This window comes from Anser cygnoides, chromosome 5 (genome assembly GCF_040182565.1).
Source record: "Anser cygnoides isolate HZ-2024a breed goose chromosome 5, Taihu_goose_T2T_genome, whole genome shotgun sequence".
Classification (NCBI taxonomy): domain Eukaryota; kingdom Metazoa; phylum Chordata; class Aves; order Anseriformes; family Anatidae; genus Anser; species Anser cygnoides.
Window position 1 is genome coordinate 35,179,791 of NC_089877.1, and position 17,411 is coordinate 35,197,201.

Consider the following 17,411-nt stretch of genomic DNA (forward strand, 5'->3'; position numbering starts at 1 on the left):
TCCCTGTCCTGGGACTGTGAGTGCACTTAAGGCTAGCAGAGAGGAAGGCATGTTTAGGTGAGCCGATTTGTCCTCTGGAAACACTTGGTGCTCTCCACAGACTGCAGTTACATAGCTATAGAAAGGTGAGATGTTTTATTAAAGAGTGTTAAGTGACTTTTTTTTTTTTTTGCCTGCTTTCCTCTCCTGACAAAATTCTGGCTGCTCTGTTAATATAATGTTGGCATTGGATGACTTCAGGGAATCCCCCATGGTACATTGTGGCCCACAGCAAGCATGGGGCTGAAGAGAGCAGTGAAACAAGATGACTGCAGGATCCCAGCTAAGTAGTGGAAATCCTTAAGCGTTAACAACAGGAGATGCAGCTGGGAAATTCACCTCCTAAAGGTGAGCCAAGCTGTTGCATAGCAATAGTCGGTGTGCGTATCTCACCATCAAAATAACAGATACCAGCGTCTCAGGAGTGATTTCGTGTCTGTTCAACAGACTTGATGCCTGACCTCCAGAGTACTTTTCTGATCTCTGGGTCTCGGTATTTTCCTTCCTCTCTTGACTTTGTCTGCAAATTGGGCAGTGTCACTGAGCAGCATATGCCGGGCCAGGTTCAGCAGGTATATTCAGCCGAGGTCCCCGTGTGTTTGTTGGACAGTAGTGAAACCAGGAAGAGTTTCCTTGAGCTTTCAGCAGGCTCTCCAGGGAGCTTTCAGATTCCCTACGGCAATGGTGGGAAGTGGCAAGCGGGCTCTGACCTTACCATGTCTGTAGGGAATATCTTACTCCAACCAGGTCAGGAGGAAAGTCCCCATATGGGGTGTCCTTACGCACCCTCCCTGTGACTCCTTCACAGGACCAAGGGTGCCCACAGCCCTGTACTGAAGGAAATGCTGGTTTTGAACATAACTATGTTGGGGTGTGGTCCTGGCTTTCAAGTCTAGCAAGTCATTATAAGCCTTCAGGAGATAACTCGAGGTGCCATAAGCAGCAAGCTTAGTGCTTTGGGCTGCTTTTCATCTCGCCTGACTTCCATCAGAGAAAGATCCAGGTGCAGTTGGGTTAAGCTAGTTCTCTAGTCACGGAAGAGAGATGGTCAACTCACCTCCCCCTTTTGGATAGCCTGGCACGGACAGCACTGGGGAGATGCTGTTGGTTCTCCAACTGTACATGTTGGTTGGGCACCTAGGTTTTAATATGAAGGCAGGGCCCTTTCTGCAGCCTGCTTCAACCATTCCATCTTCTTCCTTTCCAATCTCTTACAAACGGAAGGCGGGGAGGAACCTCTTCTCTAAAAAAAAAAACACCTCCTGCTGGTGCCACCACCTTTTCCCCCTTTCCCAAAGGTGCCTCTGTTCCTTCGCTGGGACCATGGATCCCAGCAGGAGCAGTTAATTGCAATCTGTAGTGGCAGCGGGCTGGCACGAAGAGCACGCTGCCGCAGGCTCTGCGGTGCCTCTCTTCCAGTTACAGGCTGTTCGCGGTCCACGGCGGAAGCAGCCCTGCCAGCTGAAGCAGTTTGAGTGGGGACGTCACGATTCCTGCGCGTTTCTTAAGGTCTGTGAGCGCTGGGGCTAAGGAACAGCATGCGTGTCTTGGCTCCAGGAGGAATTTTCCAGCCTTCCTGGGGAAACGGTTGAAAATAATGAGAGATTTCAAGGCTCAGAAACTGGAAGAAAGAGCCCGGTGTTTATCCAAAAAGAAAAATCAAATGTTTTCAGTCCATCTATAAAATTGGTCCCACCCAAAAAAAAGCCCTTGGGAAAAGCAATTCTAATCCAGATGAGATACTATATGAAACTAGAGTGGCTTCTGCTTACCGCCTTTTTTTTTTTTTTTTTTGAGAAAAATGCAGGAAGGGAAAATTCAACCAATATCAGGAAGTCCTGGTTTTTGATTCGAAAATGTAATTACATAAAGTCAGAGCAAAATATTGAGGTTTGATTGAAATGATGCATTCAGTCCGAGGCATAACGGGGCTACTTCTGGCATCTGCTTTGGGGGAAGTGAAAGCCCTTTGCTCTTCCAAATGGAAGCAGAAATCCCTGGTTCTCCAGAGTGAAGCTACAGGTCTCTTTGGCTTCACGTGTTCGGGGTGGCCACTTGAGATTTTCTTTTTTTGCTGCTAGATGTGATTTGCCACACTTAAATAGTTTAAGCAAGAGCAGGAATTCCTCTACAAAACAGATTTATTTTTTTCTTTTTTTTTTTTTTTGTTAGCACTGATTCATAGTGGAAATTTATCCGTTAGGACAAAACATCTTTTTGGACGGCACTTCGGATCAGGGTGGAATTTGAGAGATGCTTTGCCCAGTCTCTAATGATTAGGCATCCACATGGGTTAGACAAGATCCAGACCTGAGCTCCTGCCATCCAGCTTCTCTAAAGCAAGGCTGCCGAGTTTGTCCCCCCCCCGAGTCTCCCTTAGAGCTGTTTGACTTTGTGTAAATAAGTATTCACTGCCCGGAGCGTGGAGGGCATCTGTCTGCTCTGAGTCAGACGCAAATTCCAGTGCCTGCTCCCTGCTCGCTGGCCACAAAGCCGCTGGCTGTTCTGCTTTCCCTCTCGTGCTTTCGAAGAATGCCGACGGGACTCTGCTTCATTCCCCAGCAGAAGGACAACGGGCTTTGCAACGCTGACATTTTCCTACTACAAGGAAGCCTTGTTTTCTCACCAGCCAGGCTGCCGAGAGGTTTGCTCAGAAAGTTGCCATTGCGTCTCTGCCAGCTCTGCTCTGGCCTCACGCTGCTCTCGTCTTCTCCGGTTTGGGGTATGAATGCCTGCGTGTAGCAGACGGGATTCCCGGCTGTGCTGCTTTCTGGATCCCAGATGAATCATACAGCCCCCTCAGGGCACCCCTTGCTCCCCTGTTCCCTCTCCGAAGGAGGAAAAGGAAGCATTTAGCAAAGTGCTAATTAAGCGTGAGCCCAGCAGCCAGCGGGACGTGGTGGTGCACAAGAGATCGACGAACTGCTGGCCTGGCTGAATGTCAGCACCAGCCCCGACCTCATCCCGTGGCCTTTTAAGAGCAATGGAGCGTGGCACCTTAATTCATTTGTGGCTTCGTTTTCTCTTCTTCCCTTCAGATGGATGCTTTCAAGAGTTCGATTTTGAAATGAGGTTTCAATAATTTAAAAGGCTAATGCTGTTCTCTTCCTCCTCCGGCAGGACGTTATGGTCATGGCTGCTGGGATGCACAGTGCAACATCGAGGTGCTTGTATTTGGGTTTTGCATTCTGACAAAGCTGAGGTCATCATCGTGATTGAAGTGGAAACAGCCCACGCTGGTCATCCGGCGGGATAGCTTTTCTGTGGCGTGTCTCCAGAGCTCTGTCTGGGCAAGTTTTAAATTACCTACCTTATGGGGTTCCTCTTCCATCCCTTGGCAAGTTGTTCTGTGCTCTAAAATAAGCTCCACAAACGAAGCCGTTTCTCGCAGCGTGAAGCCTTCCTGTTGTGAGGATGCGTTATCCGTGCAGCATAACCAAGTGTGATGTACGTGGTGAACATCCACGGCCTTTCCTTCTGATGGCCAGCCTCTGCAGAGGAACAGAAGTGCCCTAAACTCTGACTTTGGGACCCAAGGGCCAGCAGAAGGACTTAGCATCTTGGTTCAGATATGTGGACCTGCTCAACATTCACACTCTCTGTACCACTCCACAAGCTGCAAGTCTTCATCCTGGTGAAGTGGCAAAGCGGCTTGAAAAGTTCTTAGGGCACCTCGTTCAGGGCTCCGGGGTGGAAGGGAAATACTGTTAATACGCCCCTTTGGTGGTGTTTTCTTCTTTTTTCTTTATTTCCCCTGCCAGCTTTGCAAAGCCGTCTTTGAACTCTTACGTGCAGGCAGATTTATTTTCTCAGCATGATCCAGACACATTTTGGCTGCGCGTCACAGTACGCCTCAGCGGTTAGAAATCAGCAACAGACAGAATGTAACACCAGGAAACCGTGTTGGTTTGATTTCTCTTGCACTAGAGGTTTTCTTTCCTCTTTTGTGACCCCAAAAATACAGCCTCTATATTAAGAAAAGGGATGCTTCACCGCCAGGTCCATACAAAGCCATTACGGAGAAATCCGACAGTGGCCAGCAAGCCTCGATGTGAGCGAGCAGGGGGACTAGGTGCCTTTCATCTATTTTATCTCTCCCTATTTATAGAAGCTGGGAGAAGCGATAGGGATCCGTGTCCTTGTTCTGCAGTGTCTCTGCCTGGCTGCTAATGCGACGTTTGCACGGCCGAAGCAAAGTCAGGTTTCAATTCTGGTAGGAGGCTGCAACAGCACTGAGAAAGGAGCGGGCTCCATGTGCTCCCTGAAGTCTGAGAGCACTTTTTAATTGCATGCTGTCTTTGCTATAGCAACTAAAAATATGTTTATTGACAGCATGGCTTCAGATATATTCTTGGAGAGGAGTCCCTGATGGCCCTGTCCAACATTAACTCTCAAGAGGCGTGTGAGTAGCAAAGCTTGCTGCATACTTGTTGTCTCAACAGGAATAATGTTTGTGCAGTCATTAATGAGAGACAATTAAGGGTAATACTTGAGCTGGAAGCATGGGATTTGGGCCCTTCGAGTGGGTGCTCAGGAGACGAGCTAACCACTGATGGGACCAACGCTTTGAAACACCTTGGTCATTATTAAAACCAGGGTGCAGGCTCTGAAGTCAGCTTGGTATTGAGTTGTTTTCTGCATGTATCCTGCATCTCCAGGTCTTTTAATGGAGTGAAAAAGGACTGGCTTGTATTTTGCCTTCCTTTTCTATATAAAAACACACACACCACTTCTTTCAGATCCAGCAAAGTTCGTTTTTTTTTTGTTGTTGTTGTTTGTTTGTTTGTTTCTTCTCAAAATAGCCAGTGATAGCCAGGGATTTAGTTTGGACCATGTTATGGGAATCCCATGCTCTGGGGCTTGAGGTGATCTCGTTCGGTCTGCTTTAGGATAACTTTTTACTTCTGAATTTTTGTTTGCAGGGACATGATTCATGAGTGAATTTGGCCTCTTTCCCAGTGCAAACTCCCTGTCTTTAAAAAAACAAACAAACAACAACAACAAAACTGCAGATGTGGACTAGCATGGTCCCAAATATTTCAACAGAAAGCAATATCCACCCCGCCTACCTTCATCTGGCTCTGCTGCGGGTGCTTTGTTATGCTGGAGGTGATTTATTCAGCGATCAGGTGATAAAGCTCTGCTTCCATTGTCGTCCATCCGAGAAGTCTCCAGCAAACACAGGACCGTGGGGCTGTTTTCTCCCCAAGAGGTGCTTTCTGCTTCTCGTCTCTCCAGGAGGGTCTGGAGCTGGATGTGGCAATCGACCGATCCTCCAGGCCAGCACTTCCCAGGGCTGGAGGTGAGCACAGCCGTGCAAAACGCAGTGCTTAGGTTTGTTGACTTGAATCAAGGAGCTAAAAAGAAACAAATTTACCCAAGCTCTAGGCTAGGTCAGTCTGCTCCTGTCCCTGTTCTTGAGCGAAGCGAAAACAGGGGTTTGGAGGGAGGGGAGGAGATTGGATGTAAGCTAGCCAGAAACATTTTGCCCTCAGAACTCTGCTGTGGGCTGGCTGGGTGTAGCATCACCCTACCCTTGGCTGGATTTAAACACTTACCACCAAATAGTTTTGGGTGGACTCTGACGAGTTCTTTCCTAAAGGCTACAGAAGTAGGGGAGATGCTCATAGCAGAGGCAGCACCTCTCCCCAATTCCTCCATGGGCTCTGCTGCAAGAACAGGGTTTTGATAACACCTCCGCACTGCGGAGCTGGTTCGGAGACGGCTGCCCTTGCATGCACGCATGGGTGTCTAGGTATGCTGTTGTGTTTACTGGCACGAGTTAAATATATGTTAGAGATTTAGAAAATGAGGTTGGTGAGGGTTAGAGGACAGAAGTTCGGTCATTGCCTAGGGCTCCGTTTCATGAGCTTGATGGACTTTGCGTCTGGCCACCCCAGAGTTGAAAGATGCCTTCTCAAAGCTGAGACCATCTACCATGATCTCCTGTGTGGTTTCTTCTGCGTAGGGCAGGGCTGAGCTCACCCTGCAGCCGTCCCTGCCTTCAGTCTGCTTCTGAGAAACCTTTTCAGGGTTTACAAAGTCTTTTAAGTTAAGTGTGTCTTGGCTGATCCAACCCATGCAAAGAGAGGACCTGGATGGGCACCGGAAGAAACCAGCCTGAAAGGTGTGTTGAAGAAGAATCCTTAAGTCCAACCTAGGATCTCATCGTTTGCTGGACATCGTAGTAGAGCCGTTTAGATTTTCCTTGAGGGTAGGTCTTGGAGTAAAAAGATGTGACAGCGTCATTTGCTCTGCCATTGCTGGGCATATGTCAGGTCTTTCAGTGGAACAGCTCTGCAAGTGGGAAGGTTTTTTTAACATTATTATTATTTTTCCATTTGATCTTCCAAATATGTGCACCTAGAAACATCTCTGACAGTTTTTTTGAGGGAGGAGGAGAGGAGCTCCAGTGTCTCAGCTGGACTCTGCTCCCCCTGATGCTCTCTGGCCGTTGCAGCTGAGCACAGCGCTACGGTTCACCTTTGGTCCTACCCAGGGCTACGAATCTGTCACCGGGCAGGGAGCTGAAGCTGTGACAAACCCAGGGCTGGCTCTACAAATGCTGCGGTGATATGATGCAACTCAGCTGGTGAAAGCTCATCAATTCCAATTTGTTGGAAAAAAAAAAAACAATCGGAAGGCGTCACCTCTTGCAGACTTCGTGCTTGGATATTGGTATCTGTCATCAGGGCCGTTACATCATTCTCCTGCTGTTACACCCCGAGGAAGGATGGGCACAGAGGTGGCTGACTAGCACCTTCCACCAGGGGAGCTCGCCAGACACCAGCCTGCAAGGAAATTGCCCAGGCCTGGTTTAGCAGCGGAGCTGATGGAGGAGCAGAGACCCAGCCTTGACCCACCTGGCTGTTACTGGCACTTTATCTGAGCTTCACCTTAGCAGAGCTGACAGTGGGCGTACTGCGAGAAGCAAAGGGGAGTTTTAAGCACCTGCCGAGGGCGATGTGGCTTCTGGATGCATTTGCCACAAGTTGGGATAAATGCACATAAAAATATATCTGGGATTTACCCAGAGCACACAGTGCTGTCTGATTTGGCTGAAATCAGCCAATCTACTCAACAACTGCACTGAACGGGGACAGGCGAGAGAGGGTTTGATTGCAGACATCTCATTTCCTTAGGAAATGGAACTAAAAATAGGAGAGGGACATAAGGAAGACTTCTTTTTCTTGACGCCCCCCTCTCCAGCTGGGTAGTGGCTTTTGTCCTGAAATCTGAGGTTTGGAGCTCTTGCCGTCGTCTTCTGGGCTCCAGATGTAGTCGGGCTGCAGACGCGTTTCTTGGCAGCCTTGGGGAAGTGGTGCACGAGCACGGGCATCGTAAGGGGCTGGTGCCACAGAAGGAATTGTGAAGTCAGTGTTCTGCATCTCCTCCTGCTCCTTGCCTGGGCTTGCCCCGAAGATGCTCTTTGTTTTATCCAGCGCCCTCTTCCCAGGGAGGGCTTCAGTGGTTCCACTGGTGGCAGGAATGCTTCGGCTGACTCTTCTCCCCATCTGAGGTCATGTCCCATGCAGGCATCACCGATGCTTAGCTTCGACACGTGGTACGAGCTATAAATACTGGGTGAGGTGACTGTCACCTTTAGCACCGGCCGAGGTGATCTGTGTGCTGCTGCAAGCGAAGTCACCGGAGCTTGTCAGGCAAAATGCTTCATCACCAAGGAATGACTGAAGCCTTCCAAAAGGAGGCTGGAGCCCTAGCAGGGCCGTTCAGCTGCTCTGCAGCCTTGGTTGCATCTCTTCTGTGGGATTTTGGGGTGCTGGTGTCAGCTGTGCATCTGCAGCGCACGTGCAAGCATCGTCCTAGAGCCTGCTGAAGGTGGTCGAGATGCTGCAGGTCTTTTCCCTTCATCCCAGCACTCTGCTGCCTTTGGGGCTGGGTGTGCACCCACCGTGTACATCCTCGCCTGCTCCAGCTGCTGCTCTGCGTGGCTGCACGTCGCCTGTGCCCGCAATTATCCGTGCACGCACGCCCCTTGCTCACAGATATGCCCGTGCCCTGTTACACTGAACGCCCTCGCGGTGCTGCCACACCAAAGCACAGGCAAGATGTGGTTCCAGACCTGGCGGAAAGTCTTCTCCCCTTGAAACCAACAACTCAGACACTGCTTCCTGCAGAGCCCCCTGTCCCTGTCCCTTCCCCTAGGACCCCTCCGAGGCTACGGGCGCCCACTGCCCGCTCCCCCCCTGCAAAGCGGGGCGCGGGGCAAAGCCGAGCTGATGGAGAGGTGCCAGGGGGCGAGGAGGGGAGGAAGAGGAGGAGGAGGAGGAGGAGGTGAGCATCCCCTCGCCAGCCTCCCAGCCCTGCCCGGCCCCCGGGGCGGAGCCGCCGGTGCGCGGCCGGCAGAGCGGGGAGCCCTGGAGCTTGGGATCCTCGGAGCTTGGGAGCCCCGGAGCCTCGGAGCCCCGGAGTTTGGGAGCCCCGGAGCCCCGGCATGAGCTTCCCGAGGCCCCTGCGGCGCTCGGTGAGCCTGAGCCCTGCCCGCACCCTGCGGCTGGTCGTGCTGGGGCAGAGCGCGGTGGGCAAGACAGGTAGGAGAGGGGGGTCCCGGCCGGGGCGGTGGGATGGGGAGCGTGCCCCCAGGGCAACCCCTCGTTCCTCGTCCCCCTTCTTTGATTTTTCAGAAGAGGATCGCCGCTCGGCTTTGGGGTTTGCAGCTGGGCAGCTCTACGAGCGGGGCGCTGGGTCGGGGTGTCCTGCTGGAGCTGCGGGGGCCGCTCGCCCAGCTGAGGTTTGGGGGGTTGCTGGGGTGTCTGTAGGGAAATAGCGGGGTCTGCAGGGCCCCTCGCAGCAGAGAGCAATTTACTTTTCCTCCCGGCGAACTCTCCCTCCCTGCACTCTCCATCTGTAGCTGACAGGTGGGGGATTTTGGGGTGCGGAGCTGGGGGCACCCAACTCTCCCCTTCGCCCTCCAGCAGGGCTGGCAGCTGCCCCCAAGCCCTTCCTGCAGCACCCAAGGGTGCCAGTCGCCAGCTGGGGAAGGCAGGGGAAGTCCTGGCAGCGCCGGGGCTGGAGACAGGGCTGCCACGTCCTTGGGGACAGGGCGACGCTCGCCACCCCACCAGAGGCACAACCTTGAACGGGGGCTGCGGCGGTGGCACCTCCGCCGGGCTCGCTGCCAGCAGCTTTAGCTGTTGGTGCCGTCCAAGTCGCGCTTCCATATACAGTAACCGTCCAGCCTCTTGCCTTCCTCTTTCCCGGGGTTAGGGAAAAAAATAAATTTGGTGTTTCCCTGCTTGCTAGAAAGGAGGTGCCGCCGAGGTCCCGGTTAGAGAGCAGGAACTCACGCTCCAGATATCAAAGTGAATATTGAGGCTAAATGCCTAAATAAGGACTCCCTAGGCCCAGTGCTCTCGGTGGAGAATTAAAAGCAGAAGTCTGCTGTGATAAAAACTGAGCAAAACTCAGCAGCAGCACACCTGCCTTTCTCCAGGCAGGTAAATTCGAGCTGCGGAAGTATTTTCTGCTGAATTCACCTGCAGGAGCAGGAACAGGGGGGTTGTTCGGCCTTGGCCGAAATCCTTGCCAGCAGGAGGAGTAGAGGGGGTCCTGGGTGCTGGTTGCAGGGACCAGGGCAGAGGGAGGTGATCGATGCCTGGCTTGTTCCAGGCAGGGAGGGACCGGGAGCGTCCGCGGGGACATGTCGGCAGCATCCTGCCCTCGCTGCCGAATTTCCGAAGGGGGGATGTCACGGCACCCCAAGGCAGGGATCTCCCCACCTCTGTCCCCACGGGTGCTGTGCTGCATGTTGAAGACAGCGTGGCACCATCACATTGATGCCCTGGTAATGCGCCGTGAGCCCGAAAAGACCCTGTGTTGGGATGGAGCCAGGAGAGGGAGCAGTGAGAAGGGCAGGGGTGCCCCGTTTTGGGAAAGGGGATCTGGGGAATCGAAGCAGACTTTCAGCTGGCATTTTGTCCCACTTGCAGCCCAGGCGTTTGCTCTGGACTGACTTCAAGGCCGGATCTGCTTGCGGAAGGTTTGGTCCGGGCAAGAGGGATTTGTTGCTCACGTGGGGTTGAAGGCCAGGTCTCGGGAGCCCGTCCTGCAGCCACGAAGCTGCTGGTGCTGGACAGACAGGAGGCCCTGGGCTGCAGCACCATGCGGGCGAGCTGCTTGCATCCCCCCAGCAGCGGGACAGGGGGCACCAAGGGCTGCCAGGGCTTTAAAGAAGGAGCCTCGTTTTTTGGATATAGAAACCAGGTTTGGGGGCTGAAGGGGCCATGGCCTGTGACTTGTTTCTAATCTAAAGGGCAATTAATATCTGGACAGCTACAAAAGGGAGGGGGAAAAAGCTCGCTTTGACTCTCTGGGCAGTTTGGAAAACTTCAAATCCAGTTTCCCAGGGAGGCATCTGCGCAGCCCAATGTAAGCGGGACAAAGCAACCTGAGGTCCTGAATCCTCTGAGCGGGGATGAGCTTGGGGACAGGCCTGTGGCTGAACCCCATCAGTAGCCGTGAGATCCAGGCTGCGTAAATCACCTGCGGGGGGCTGTAAATCCAGCCCTTCTCCGGCGTTATCTCCTGCCTTCTGCTGCTGATCCTAGCCAGTGTAAACTTTGCTGCACTTCAGAGGGAAGCTCTGCTTACGAAACACGGCCCAAAGATGAATTGATGTTGTAAGCTGCTCCGCTCGCAAGAGGGATGTGCTATGCAGCAGCATAAACAGCTCAGCACGTGGGCGCACGGGGCACTGGGCAGCCGCCGAGGTGACCAGCCGGTCCCTGCAACGTGGCTTAGCCACGCATCACAACATCCCCTTAACCATGTATAGAGACCTAATTAACCTTATCTGCACCAGGGTTCTCCAAAGAGAGCCCTCTCCGAGGTTATTTATGTTCAAGATGGGGGAAAAAAAAACTCCATATATGGCTGCTTGGACGTGCTCGCGCCTTGCTGCCTTCATCCCCTTCTCCTGACTGGCAGCTTCGCCTGAATGCTTGCACCCGAGCCAATTTTTAATCAATTTAATTGGCTCCTCTTCTCATACAACACCATGCACACCAGCTTCGGATGGCTGCTGAACATATGACATGGGATTAGGTGCTTTCTAGAAATCAGGACTGACTTGCCTCCCTCTCCCCCTGACAATTTGGGTCCCTCTTTAAGGATGCTGCTGCATGCCTCCTGCGGGGTCCTCGGTTATCTCTGCAGAGCAGTTTTGCTAAAAGACATGTTTATGTCATCAAATCCCTTCTCTGACAGGCAGGGTTTGAAACTCAGAGGCTGCGTGAAAGGTGGAAGGACGCTGAATCCCCAGAACAGGAGCCAGGCGCATGCATAAGATGTGGGGCAACATTCAACACGACAAACAGCTGGGCCAAACTCTCCCTGGGCTTGTGTGCAGAAAGCAAATGTCTCCTTGGCGTGGGAGCACACCAGTCCTGCTGGCTGGGAGCTTTTTTTCAGCTTCTTGTAACCAGGAGAGTTTAGTGCCATGTCCTGGGTTCGGAGTGTTTTGTTCTCCCTTTGCGCTCCCAGCTCTGTTTCCTCCTCCTGCTGTGCTGGCACCCTGTGCACAGCCTCCTCATTCTGCCTTTCCTGGGGCTCTGAGCTCCTGCCTTGTTCTGTTTTTCTTTTTTTTTTTTTATTTCTTTGCCCTGCCCTCTATTCCTACTCATTTTCCACCAATTTCACTTTCCGCTCCTATTGCCTCTCTTTCCAAGCCATCTCTCAGCCTCTCCGCTGCCTTTCGCTCCCGTCCATAACCATTACCATCACAACCACCTCGAAAGGGCTTAAGCATCACTTACATTAGCTGTGCTCCATCCAGCCTCCAGACCCTTTCTCTGTCTGCACCAAAAATCACACTGAGGCACCAACAGTGCATTTTCACAGCAGCTGCACTGAAAAGATGTTGCCTACAAGATGCTGCGTGGACCTTTTTTCTTTGAACATCTGTGGCCGTGGGCGCATGGATCGGCTCCTAAGGACTGAAAAGGTGTCCAGAGAGCGAGGGTGGAAAGGAAGCCAAGTGCAAAAATAACACTTTGGGTTTGTCCTTTTTTTTTTTTTTTTTAGCCAGCCAAAGGGCTCTCAGGAGATGCAGGAGCTCGCCCATGGCTGGCTCTGTTTGAGACCGTCCGATGCTCCTGCTGATAGGAAGGCACAGCTCCATGATGGTTTCTGAGCAGGGCACTGAAACATTGGGAATTCCTCTTGCTGGTTCAGCCCCACAGCCTTGTCGTATTGCTGTTAAAGACGATGCTCCCTAATTACCCCCATCAGCCAGAGCTGTGGGGTTTCTCATCAGTACTGGCACACACACAAGTCCCCGGCCACCACCTTCACATCGGTCTCCACCAAACCTCCTCCAGCCCTTGACCCTGGGGCCCTGGCACTTATCCCATCCTGGGTTAGAGGGGCCAGTTTAATGAGTTAATGCCCCCCCGGTGACGCTTGCTCTCTGCACTCGCAGGCTCTGTGCCAGGGCTTTCCCCTGCTGGAGGAAGAAACTTTCTAGCCCTGGGGGCAAGTTCTCAGCTCCTGCTAAATGGACGCCAGCTGAGCATTGGGGCTTGCATGTTCTGCTCGTCCTTGGGTCTCTAGTGTCTCCCTGAGCATCACGACCTCCTCACAGCTTTTTGTGGGGTGGTGGAGGCTGTGGGTAAGAAGTGAGCATGGAAAATCCCCCCCCAGAAGCCAGAGGTTGTCCCTTCCATTGGAGCTCTGTTAGCAGCGACAAGTTCTGGCTGCCTACCTGCCCCTTGCAGGCCAGTGGGGTGGTTGGCACCTCCAGCTGGTGCCTGTGCTCAAAGAGCTGTTGCTTTTTTCCTGTTTCCCGTTCCTGGCTATTCACCAGCACTATCTGCTGTCCCCACTGCTGGAAATACCCCAGCTAGAGGCTCTGCACAAAGGGAAAGCTTTTGCCATACCTTATTTCCCTTTCAGGAGTCTCTTCATAGAGGTTTTTTTTGTTTGTTTGTTTGTTTTGGTTTGGTTTTTTTTTGTGTGTGTTTTTTTTTTCAGAGCTCACCCTGAACAAGCGCTTGCTTGGGCTTGAGCATCTGTGGGTGCTCTGGAGCTGAGCTGTCTCACCCAACCTGGCTAGATGGAGAGAGGTGCCAAGAGGCACGACTTTTGCCTGAATTTTCCAGCCCTTGCCATGTTTGGATGGTCAAGCCTGCAGCGCCAGCAGACCTCCACCCTGGCCAGCCGCTAGAGTATAATTTGGGCTTTGCATCTCCCCATCTGTGTTGCAGGAGGTCTGGTAATTGGATAAGAGCAGTTTAATTGCACACACTGCCTTTCCAGGGCTTGTTTTGCCGCAGCACATTGCTGCCGTAAGGAAGACCCCGCTCAGAGTTGCTCCGCGCATCCCTCCTGGCTTGCCATGCCCTGCGACGCCCCGTTTGAGACAAATTTCACGAGATTTGGTGCCAATGGCTCTAATTCCGCCCCGCAACATGCCTGGGTCAGGTTAAACAAACAGGGCTGAGATTCATGCGACCCATCCAGGCAGTCAGACCGCCAGCAGTGGTGATGTAGAGGAGGAGCCTGGTCCTGCAGTGGCTCGCCAACGCGCTGAGCTCACATTTGGAAAGCACTTGGCTGGAGGCCACCGAGGGCATCACTCACCCAGCATAAAGCTCAGCACGTGCATAAATCTCTGTGGGATTCGGGGCCAGAAGGAGCAGTTTATCAAACCTGACTGTAAGCTGCACGCACGAGGCAGGGGTTGTGGGGTTAGGTTTCCCCGGCTTGCGCTTTTCTCCCGGCCACCAGGCAGGAGCCACTTTTCGTCCACGTGCCCTGGGGGGACGTTTCTGACACCAGCAGTGTGGGAGAGGCTGCTGAGCTCTGGCCTGGCAAGAGATTGGATTAGCAGAGTCCCAGGGGGCTGCTGCTGCTTTCCAAGGCTGTGATGCTGAGTTGCGTTGACGTGGAGGGCGTTTTCACTGCTGATGTCTGCTCTGGGCACAGACCTCATCCTCCGCCTGGAGCATCTCAGCAGTATCCCCTCTGCTGGGGAGGGCACCAAATGTCCTGGATCACCCCCACCTGCTCTGTGTTGGCCCTTGTATAAGGCAGATCCCATCGGCATGGTGCTGGGTCCTCTGGAAGTATTTTAGCTGGGATATCGCCTCCTGGTCCCCACCAGGGCAGGTCTTTGCTCCGTCTCTTCTGCCTCCATCAGCCAATATTTCTCCGCAGTTTGCTCTCACAATCGTAACTGGATTTGTTGGTTTTTGTATTAACAGCACTGACTGTAAGATTCATCACCAGGAGGTTCATTGGAGACTATGACCCAACGCTAGGTAGGTGAAGTCCTTTTCCTCGCTGCTGGTGCTGCTGCTGCTCGCTCAGCAGCACCACCCTCAAACCCACCATCTTTGCTTGCTGCTTCTCAACCTGACCAGCCGTGGCGAGAACCACTGGCCCTAATAGCACCTCTTGTGTCCCTCCTCTTTTTTTGGTGTTTTCTTAAGGCAAAACCTGCTGGGGCAGGACGTCATCATCGCACAAGCATACAGTTTGCTGGGAGGAGGCATCTCCTGGATCGGTGGCCGGTGCTTTCCTGTCCTCTAGTTGTGTTTTGTTTTGTTTTGTTTTGCATTGGATTTGAGTTTTAGGGGATACTTAAGTCAGATCCCAGCAGAAATGTTCCAGAAAGAGTGGATATTTGTTATGGTGAACAATATTTTTCTCCAAAAAAGGAGAAATTCGTTTTTCCTCTCAGGAACTCCTCTCTGCCTGCTGCTCAGTCCCGTGACGCTCAACGCACTCAGCCATGCACTGAAATAAAATTGGCACCAATCTGGGCTTTGCCAGGCTCAAACAGCAGCAGCTTGAGGGGAACAACACGATGAGGAATGTGAAGCTTGGGGTGTTTCACGGCATGTTTTGTGCTGGAAGAGACGCGGCCAGGGCAATAGCTGTGTTAGAGCTGGAGGCCATGTAGTCTGTGGGTTACAGTGGGTGAAAATGGACTTCTCCAGCAGAGCTTGCATTGAGGCTACCTTGGTTGTCATTTACCACCTGAAGGCTTCTCACACCTGTGCTTTCCTATCTGTCCTTCTCCAGAAATGATTTACAGGCACATGGCTGTCATCGATGGGGAGATGGTGCACTTCGAGATCCTCGACACGGCGGGGCAGGTGAGCTTATGCTGCTAGCTGACCCTGGCAAACATTAACGGGGCAACCTCACTTGCCATCGGAGGACATCCCTGCTCTTCCACCAGCTTTAATCTGTCGTGTCTGAAATATCAGTTGAGTTGTTTGTCTCAGAAAAATGACATTTTGGAGAGTTTACCTCCAAAATGATTGTAGGGAATGGAGAGTCCTGTGCTGACTTCCCATCTAGCCCTGCAACCATGGTGGCCCTCATCCTCCCCTTGTCCACATCAGATGTGTTTGGTTGCAGCCTCCACTCATCGCTTCGCCCAGTCCAACAAATTCCTCTTCTGGTCTTGCTTGCAAGTCCCTGCCATGTGCAAGCCCAGCTCCAAAAACCCTTCAGGAATAACGGTGGTGGGCCCTAACGGGAGGTTTTAGTGGTTGCAGTTGGTGATGCGTGTATTTAGAAGACGTTGGGGTCTTCTCGTGCTAATGGGAGCTTGTTTGCTGCACCAGGAGGAAGACTCCCTGCAGATAGAGGAGAAGATCAAGTGGGGAGATGGCTTTGCAGTGGTCTACTCGGTGACGGACCGGTGCAGCTTCGACGAGGTCGTGCGGCTCTGCTTCCTCATCAACCACATCCACGCCAGCCCCAAGCGGAGCGGCGGGAGCGAGCAGCCCCCCGTGGTCATCGTGGGCAACAAGAAGGACTTGCAGTTCGACAGGATGGTGTCCACGGAGGACGGCGAAAACCTCTCCAAAACCTTGAAGCTTCCTTTCTATGAGATCTCCACCCGGGACAGCTATGAAGAGACCGTGGTGGTGTTCAACACCCTCTACCAGGAGCTCATGAGGCAGGGGCACTTCTCCCCGGGCTCCCTCAAGAGGAGGACAGTGTCAAAGGTGATGGAGAAGATCCCCAAGATGCAAGCCAGCTCCACCTTGAACACGGCGGGCCGGAGCCTCAGCTTTAACTCCTTCAGGGACTACATCCCCGAGTGAGCACCCCCAGGGCAGAGGCAGGAGCGATGGACAAGGCGGGACTGGGGGACGGGTCCTCCTGCTGCTGGGGCACCTGCTGGGGAGTGAGGAGCCACCTTCTCCAGGGGCTGGAGGGCAGCTTGTGGGCCAGGGCTGAGCTCCCGGGAGGGGAAGGTTAAGAGGTGGGGAGGGTGGGATTGGTGCTGAGCAGCCTCTGAAAGCCCGTAGGTTTCCACAAACAGGCTTTGCATCGGCACGGAGGATGCTCTTCCTCTGTCCCACCCCTTCGCTCCTCCTCCTCCTCCTCCTTCTCCTCCTCCTCCTCCACAGCTGAAGTCAGCAACGAAGGTCATCCCTCTTGGCTTCAGCGGTGCTGGGTCAACACTCGCAGGCTCCGATTTGCTTTGTTGGGTACCAGACCCATCTCCGACACCTCCCTGTGGATTCCCTGCTCCCCACCCAAGGCTCGCTGGGTTTGTTTGTGTCCCTGCTGCACAGCCCTGGGCTCTGCTGGAGCCCTTCTCACTCATGGGCTGGCAGCACGGGCATGTTCCAAAGGAAAGCAGAGATCTGTTCACAGCAGGGGGAAAAAAGCCTGCTAACCCCTGGCTTTTCTCAAAACCCGTGTTTTTCAACATCTGAAGCTCCTTATCACTCTCTCCTTTAACACCACTGTAAATAAAAGCCCGGGCAATGGGCTCCTGGCTGAGGCTGCCCCTTGCTCTATGTCTCCGTCTCACTCGGGGCTGCCGGCCTCCGAGGGGAGGCACAGCAGGCTGCACTGCTGATGTACGCTGCAGCCTCGGGCTGAGATCATGCTTCTCCATCCCAGGGGGATATTATTCCTGATGCAACTTCTAGTGATGCCCTCACCCTGCGGCTCAGCTCGGCATTTGCAGTGTGTCTCAGAGAGTCCCCGGGGTGCAAGCCGTGGGACATGGGTGCAGCGGAGCAGAGAGCGGGAGGTGCAAATGGTTCTTGGTCCCTCGCCTGCTTATTAGTTGCCCCATCCCAAACGGGAAATTGCTGTGGCCAGAGAATTTGGGTGTGCTGCTGCATTGTCAGCACCAGGGCACATCCTCCCGCTGAGCTGCTCCTGCCCAATTTCTTTCCCTCCCACCCTCCCAGTGCAGAGTGCTGCTTTGCCATCCGAAAAGTGCATTTTTTGGGACACCTGCGGCGTGCCGTGTGTGTGTCCTCCGAGAAGTAACTGTGTGCTGCTGCGTCCTGTGACAATAAAAGCCCATACAGTGATTTTGTGTGGTGCTCTCTCACTCAGATGTGCCAGACATTTCCATGCCAGGGAGAAAA

General features: G+C 53.1%; 1 protein-coding gene across 1 annotated transcript; it reads left to right on the forward strand.

Moving 5' to 3' along the window:
- Positions 1 to 8,364: 8,364 nt before the first annotated feature.
- On the forward strand, positions 8,365 to 17,354 carry LOC106047082 (ras-related and estrogen-regulated growth inhibitor-like). Its single transcript, XM_048064955.2, has 4 exons — positions 8,365 to 8,591; positions 14,262 to 14,318; positions 15,085 to 15,158; positions 15,636 to 17,354. The coding sequence occupies exons 1-4, from the start codon at positions 8,495 to 8,497 to the stop codon at positions 16,119 to 16,121; spliced, it is 714 nt and encodes a 237-aa protein (XP_047920912.1). The 5' UTR covers positions 8,365 to 8,494; the 3' UTR covers positions 16,122 to 17,354.
- The last annotated feature ends 57 nt before the right edge of the window (positions 17,355 to 17,411 follow it).

What these genes read in the sequence shown, in the direction of transcription:
- LOC106047082 (XM_048064955.2), top strand. Translation starts at nt 8,495, where the DNA reads ATGAGCTTCCCGAGGCCCCTGCGGCGCTCGGTGAGCCTGAGCCCTGCC. An exon ending in GAGCGCGGTGGGCAAGACAG is followed by an intron (nt 8,592 to 14,261) that starts GTAGGAGAGGGG and finishes TTGTATTAACAG; the next exon opens with CACTGACTGTAAGATTCATC. An exon ending in TCCTCGACACGGCGGGGCAG is followed by an intron (nt 15,159 to 15,635) that starts GTGAGCTTATGC and finishes TTGCTGCACCAG; the next exon opens with GAGGAAGACTCCCTGCAGAT.